The sequence below is a fragment of the Astatotilapia calliptera genome, chromosome 19 (assembly GCF_900246225.1).
Source record: "Astatotilapia calliptera chromosome 19, fAstCal1.2, whole genome shotgun sequence".
In the NCBI taxonomy this organism is placed as follows: Eukaryota; Metazoa; Chordata; class Actinopteri; order Cichliformes; family Cichlidae; genus Astatotilapia; species Astatotilapia calliptera.
Window position 1 is genome coordinate 23,099,979 of NC_039320.1, and position 7,456 is coordinate 23,107,434.

A 7,456-nucleotide genomic window follows, 5' to 3' on the forward strand; every position below is an offset into this window, starting at 1 on the left:
AAGCAATTTTTACAAGCTCCCGAACACCACTGGCTTAAATGCAGCCCCAAATCAAATGAAGAACCTCGATTGTGTTTCACAGCTGTAGACATTCACTGCTCAGACCTTCAGAAAACCTGGGGAGCTATTGTTAAAGACCTCTTTAAAGATTACATGAAAATCTGGCTGCTTAGAAGCGAAGTCTAAAGAATTGAAGGGTGACTTAGTAGTGTACAGTAGTGTACAAGAGAGGGCAGTGTACTAAGCTATTAGCTAAGGCTAGCTAGCTTGGTTAGCAGGGGGCATCGATACAAACTGCATGGCTGGATGAAACTAACAGGTAATGTGCATTAAGGGATTGACCCACTTTTGCAGCCAGCTTCAACTGGCCACTGCAGGAACTACAGTTAATTGGCCTCTTTAGCCTTAGGGATCATCACCATTTGATCCCTTGTATTTTTGTTAAATTCCCATTGTCTCTTTCCCCCGTGTACTTTTAGTGTCAGCAGTTCATTTTCTAATAAATAGCTTGGATCTCAGAGCTGAAAACATGATGGCAGGTCTGTGTCGCTTTGCTTCACACTGTCAGTGTAGACATGCTAATCAGCAATATTTTAGTTCCATCCCTACAAGAGACAGCAGTGACCATGCTGTGCTATCACTCTTTGATGGTACTCACTCTGCAGGTTCTCCGCCTACACAGAGGCACAAACTATACACAGAACATGCAGATCACGCTTGCAGGAATAAATGCATATCCATAAAGACAAACACACATTCATTAACACAGAAGGGACCCTGTAAATTAATAAAAATCCTCAGAAAGAGCTGTTGATTCTGGATAAAAGCAGTGAGCCGTCTCATCAATGTCCCAGTCTAGTCAGGCAGAACAGTTTCTGTAACCGTTCCATATTTCTCAGGCTGAGCCAAAAGTGCAAGTGGAATGTGTGCTCATAGTTCTTGGCAGAGAGGCAAGGAGATGTAAGGACGGGATACAAGGGCAAGTGCATCATGCTATGTACTTAGAATTGGCAGAATCTGTTTTTACCACTTTTAAAAATATTCGAAAGAATTTTTGGAAGCCATGGAAACAAGTTACCAAATAATAGATGCAGTAACACAAGAAATAACTTTTTTTTTTTTAAAAAACAAAAGAAACATTTCAGTATATAAGAATAAGAACTTTATTGATCCCAGAGGGAAATTCATATGTCTAACATGACTCATCTGCTATTTGTATAAGAATTGAAAATGAAAATGAGTGAAAATGGTTTTGTTTCTCTTCCAGTACTGATGTTTTTTTGTTTGTTTGGTTGGTTTTTTTTTGTTGCATAAAGATAAAGTGCAGAGAGCATGATATCAAATTATAAGAAGTTTGCAGAGAGAAACATTATTCTTGAATACATGTATCATTATTTCACACGTAACAGGAAATCCCGGGGCATTAAAAAATCACCAAGCAGCCAGAGAAGGTTCTAGTCTACTGCGCTACATCTTCAGAAATCTGCATCTGAAACTCATTAAATATTTTGGCTCAAATGAGCTAATAAGAGAGCCGGTGTTCATGACCTGGACCTTTTTTGTGTCGTCAGAGGTATTGCTGGACCCGTGCCGAACATGGTGCCCTTCGTCGACCTGCCAGGCGGTGTGCCAGCTAAAGGAAGCGGATTCTCCAGCCCTGCCCCAGCTGGTCCAATGTGCTGTATGTGCCCTCGAGTTCTGCTCAGCCTGCAAGGCCAACTGGCACCCCGGGCAGGCCTGCCAGGAGAACAACCTGCCCATTACGTCCTTCCTACCAGGAGAAAACAGGTGCTGCTTTCTACTTGTATCCACTCACTAGCTTTCACACTTTTAACATTTCATGGACAATAATCCAAAAAATACTTACAGGCTATGAGACATGAAATGAATTCTGAAACCTGTCCTTGTCCTTAAGCAGCGTCCTTAATGAAATCCATAATTATTAAGTCATTAATTATAATTAATTTTTAATTTTTGCTCAAATTTTAACAGGCAATCATTTAAACATGAGCACTTCAGTAAAGTAATAACATTTTGGCATGTGATAGTGCAGCAGGTATAAGGCCTGCTAGAAATACTAGTTTTGTCAATGCTATGTTGCCGTCTTAGCCCATCTGAGTGAAGGTGAGAAAAACCTGGCAGGATTCAGTCAGTGTGTCTTTTTGCTGCCACTTTTTGCTTGAGCATCAGCCAACACTCAAGCACATATTTTGTAGGTAGAGATAAAACAATCTGCTTCAACTAACCTGCAGTAAGGCTGGCTGAAATAGATTAATCATTAATTTTAAGGGTGCAGCATCTGTCTCCTAAGGTAGAACAGACTTGCTCAGAGATGCATGCAGCTGACCCATTTTTTTGTCTTATCCTCTTACCCTGGAAATGCCATTAGCTCTGCAGAACCTTCTGCTGTCTGCGCAAGAGCTCAGAGGCCACACTGGAGAAGAGGGTTCATAGTTGTAAAGAGCCTTGGTGTTTGAATTACACTTGTTCACCATAAAGATATCTCTAAAAGCATCATTTTCCCTGTGTTTGTTTGTTTTGTTTTTTTTTTTTTTTTTTTTTGTTCATTTTGGCTACGCTTATGTTAAACATTAATCTCTCTGCCTGTCACAAGATTATGGTTTCTACAAGTCGTACAAGTGTTTTTCTTTCATGATGCAGAAGAATTTTTTTTTAACACAGTAGAATTTGCTAAACTTGGGAGAGGCAAAAACAAGTCATGTTCTAAATACAGTTCAGTGTTTTCTAGTTTCTAGCTAAAGTGGTGGAGGTGTTGAGACTGTATTGTGTTTCACTCAAACGAACAGTATGACAGATTCATGGAGACCGGCCTGAAAAATCAATGGGCCTGTTTGCTGTCTTCGGATAATTCGCAAAATGACAGAGCGCTGTTCATGCACAGGTTGTCGGAGTCAGCTGTTTAGAAATAATGGGAGAAATGGATACAGATAACCTGACACCGAGAGGACAGGAGAATGTTAGTCTGGGGTTGAGTTCAAGGTCATTTTAGTGACTGGTGACACCTACATATGTATTTATTTAGATGAATCTGATTTAGAACTACATAAAATCCTGTTATGCCACATAGTATGAATATTGAATTGAACACTTAACTTGCGTCTCTTCTCCTCAGCTCTTTTTATAAAAACGAAGAGGATGATGCACCAATCAAGCGCTGTCCTAAATGTAAAGTTTACATTGAGAGGGACGAGGGCTGTGCACAGATGATGTGCAAGAACTGCAAGCATGCCTTCTGCTGGTACTGTCTGGAGTCCCTGGATGTGAGTGGCATCTTTATTCCTCATCCTGTAACGTATTTTCACACTGCTAATTATTTGACTCCATGGAACAACAATATCTCTAATTATCAGAAAATTGTAGCTTTACATTAAGAGTATTTGCAATTTTCATTATTTTGACTGTTCAAAGCGACAGCCTCAGCTGAACTCATATAATTTTGGTGATTAATGAGCTGTGGTGCCCTTATATAATCCTAATTGTGTGAGCATACAGGCGACCGTGCTCCGCAGGTCACTTAAAAAGCAATTTTCTCTGAACGCCCACCCGTATCATTCAGATAGCTGATGGTCAAGTCTTTATCTGTATGTGTGTCATGTGCTAGGATGACTTTCTCCTGATCCACTATGACAAAGGGCCCTGTCGAAACAAACTGGGGCACTCCAGGGCGTCCGTTATCTGGCACAGAACACAGGTGAGAACACCCACCTCCCCATCCGCAAGTCACACTCGGCAACCCACCCCTCCCCCTCTGCCTCCCCCTCTCTTTGCCACGCTGCAGCATGTGGCCTCACACGTGCTCCCTGGCTCTGCTTCTGTCTCTCCTTCGGTGCACACATTCACATACAGTGATGGGCTCGTATTATGGTAACAGCACAAAAGCAAAAGAACAACTCAATCCACATGCAGCGACAAGTGTCTAGTGGTCAGTGTCCTGCTGTTTAAGGCTTTAAAAAAAAAAAAAAAAGTTTACATAACCAAGGTCTCTCTTTACCTGGCGATAATCCAATAAAGCTACACATTGCATATAAAGGATTAGATTTCCTCATGATACAACATATTGAAGTGCTTAATTCATAGACTGAGCTCCCAAATGCCCTCTCAGTATCACTTATTAGCCAAAAAATCTATTCATAGCTTAGCACATCCCTTTGTCCAGCATATTTGCTATTTTCCCAGTATTAGCATACACATTGGCATCTGTTGCCTAGTAGGGCAGGCTGAGTCATATGATTACAGTTCAGCTGGTGGAGGCCAGCTATAGCTTCAGTGTTGTATGTGTCTCTTTTCTCTGTCTCGCTCTCCTCATTTCACACCCGTTTGGGCTTTCACATATATGCAAGCCTCCCTTTCGCTTGCTTTATAAAGCCAAGGTGTATCAGAGCAAAGCATCTTCTGTTGTAGCCACGTACCATCGTTCTGAAGCAATGTCACATGCTATGCTTCAAAGTGCCACAACGATCTGTTAATAAGAAGACCCTGTACTTGATACTTTTTGTTTGTTTTTCACTACACAAGGCCTTTTCGCTGAAAAAATAACAGTTAATGCATTAGCCAACGCTCAGTTAATGCAGGGGTTTTTTTTTTGTTGTTGTTATTTATTTTAAAAGAACCCTGCATGCAAGCAATCTTGCAAAATATATTTTCCCAAATAAACTGGTGGAAGAAAAAACCCATTGTGCTATTATAAGTCACTGTTGCATGTGACAGCTGATTATGTATTCTATCATGCTGTGTGAATTTCCTGGAGTTTGGCTCCCCCATGTGGTGGATTACTTAAGTTGCCTGGCTACCAACAAAACAAAGCTGGATTTTACCAACATGTAACTCTACAGTTCTTAAATCTAGAACTGTGTTGGTAACTCCTAAAAACCATCTCCTTAGTAGAACACTTGCATAACTTCCACACAAAATGGTTCTGCTGGAAAATAAGCATCCTTTGTGCCACTTGATTGGAGAAGTACATAATTATGTAACTGAATGTGTGACTTTGCTATGTACAGTCTCACTATGTGACAAAATCATGATGTCCTTAGATTTTTATTTTTCTGTGGGAGTAAGAACATTTTACTAAAGGCTTTCTGTCTTTATGTACTGCAGTATAGAACTTATTTTAATGATATAAAATGGCATCTCCACTGTTTGATATCCTTTTTTTCCCTCTGAGTAAAAAAAAAAAAAAAAAAAAAAAAAAAAAGAAAAGAAGTGAAGTGAAGGGCTTGCCCAATTATGAAAATATAGATTGTAAAACTGGAATAAAACCGATCATTCTTAACATGTTGAGAAAAAAAAAAGATAATTTTAAAGCACTTGGTGACATCCACTGGTGAACATGTGTTACTGCAGAAATCGTGCTCATAGTTTGGGACACTTGGGAAACAGTATATGCACAGTTGCTCAAAAAAATATCGGTAACTTATATGACACATACTGAAGAGAAAATCAGCAATAAAACTTTCAGAAATGACCTTGAAAGCTGTTAACGCTACTTGAATTGCAGGATTAATAGATTAAATGCATGGCTGCTTGTATGTTTAAAAGAGTGCTGCATTTATTTAAATAATGTTTTTTTTTTTGTTGTTGTTGTTGTTGTTTTATTTAATGTCTCGCTGCTGTGTCCCTGCAGGTTGTGGGAATCTTTGCTGGCTTTGGCCTTCTCCTGCTGGTTGCCTCTCCCTTCCTCCTCCTGGCCACTCCCATCGTACTCTGCTGCAAGTGCAAGTGCAGCAAAGGCGATGATGACCCATTGCCAACCTAAAAAACACCATCTGAGTTGGCACAGGGAGCCGCTTCAAGGATGGGCCTATCTATTTTTGTCCTTTTTCACCCCTTTTACATTTTTTTTCCCCATCCCACCAGCTTTGAAAGCTTTCTTCTTTTTTGGGCTCAACCTGCACCAGGCCAAGCCGCTTGGGGATCCATTGCTCTGCATGAGGGAGGCATGGCAGAAAAGCGACCCTACATGTTTATCTCAAGGGAGAGAGGTGCAGGGGTCAAAGGTTAGTGGACATGAGACTCGTTGAGGGACTACTGTGTCCAAATGTATGAGAAGTTGCCAGACTGGGGACATGGAGGATGACTGCACCACTTCAGCTGCCCCCCCCCCCCCCCCCCCCCCCCCCCTCTCCTCTCCTGAGGTGTGGGTTAATTTGTTGTTGCACTTTGGTGGGTAATTGCAAGTGAAGGAGGGGGAAAAAAAAATCAACATTAAGAAACGATTTTTTTTTCTTTATTATTATTCTTGTATGGACCATGTCATGCAGGAGCCACCTTAGAAAGAACTCTTACTTCATCGCTCTGTTTTGTCGGTTTGTTATGCGCAACAAAAGCTTTTCCCTCACCACCACACTCGATGTAGCTCTACAGATTCAGTCAGTAGCATAATAGAGTTACACCACGGATGTTTGGTGTTCACTCGATTTGCGCACAGAACATGATTTCTTTGTCATGTCTGCGACTGAGGTAGAGATGGGAGGCTAGCGTCACTCTCAGCTCAGTGTATAGCACGTCCTCTTGATGATGTCAATGTTTTATAATCCTGCGCTTTTAATAGAACTGTGCTCAAAGTAGTGTCTATGTGTTGTACTTTACAGTGTTTTTCCAACTATTAGGCAAACATATTAAAGGGGACTGCCTCTCAAATACATTAAAAGGAAAAAAAAAAAAGTTTTTCCTGTGATAAAATGATAATCGCGTCTTGTTTTGGTTAACTATCACCTTACTTTCTTTTACTGTCTTTGCATTCTACATTAAATTCACAAATGTCACAAATTGAGCGGCACTCCCCTTTAGCATTAAATTAAACTCTATCAAAGGACCTCGTATCCACGTGCTGTGGAGTTGTTTTAATTTAATTCACTAAAAGAGATGTCACTCCTGTATTTCTCAGTCCCTAGGCGGCAGTCTAGCCAAATAGAAATGAATGGCCTTAAATTAAAAGTAGTGAAAATCAGGCAAGCCCCCCATGCACTAAAAGAACAAGTCAGATCCAAATGATCCCAGGGAAAGCATGTTTTAAGGACTAGTCAGTGAAGCCCTTTATATCCAGACGATTCTATGATGTCATTCATATGCCACTCTGTTAATAGCCATACTGTTAAAAAAAGAAAAACAAAAAAACCGAGGATATCTCTCTCTACATATAATATAAACAATTGTTCTCAAATGGTGTTCTTTGTGATCTAGGCCCTGTATTTTCTGAGCCTCTTTAAGCAGGAGAGCGATCAATCCAGCTATGGTTGTGAATGATCTCAAGATCAACTCAGATCTCCCACTTTTTGAGTCTTAACAAATACCCGCTGGCTCAAACTGCAAACTTGCATATGTTAGTGGTCCGAGTGTCTGTTTTGTTTTGTTGGTAGTTAGACCTCCAACAAAAAGCAGCTATTCCTTGCAGGAATGTCAGAAAAGCCTATAGAATAAATTTAAAAAGCATGTT

General features: G+C 40.5%; 1 protein-coding gene across 2 annotated transcripts in view; it reads left to right on the forward strand.

The window, feature by feature from the left end:
- Positions 1-6,584, forward strand: part of rnf144aa (ring finger protein 144aa) — a 28,667-nt gene extending 22,083 nt beyond the window's left edge. For both annotated transcript variants that reach the window (XM_026151998.1, XM_026151997.1), the window contains exons 5-8: positions 1,572-1,788; positions 3,134-3,281; positions 3,623-3,712; positions 5,645-6,584. In XM_026151998.1, the coding sequence (XP_026007783.1) occupies positions 1,572-1,788; positions 3,134-3,281; positions 3,623-3,712; positions 5,645-5,776 (587 nt within the window). In that variant the 3' untranslated portion in view covers positions 5,777-6,584. The remainder of the gene's footprint in view (positions 1-1,571; positions 1,789-3,133; positions 3,282-3,622; positions 3,713-5,644) is intronic.
- The last annotated feature ends 872 nt before the right edge of the window (positions 6,585-7,456 follow it).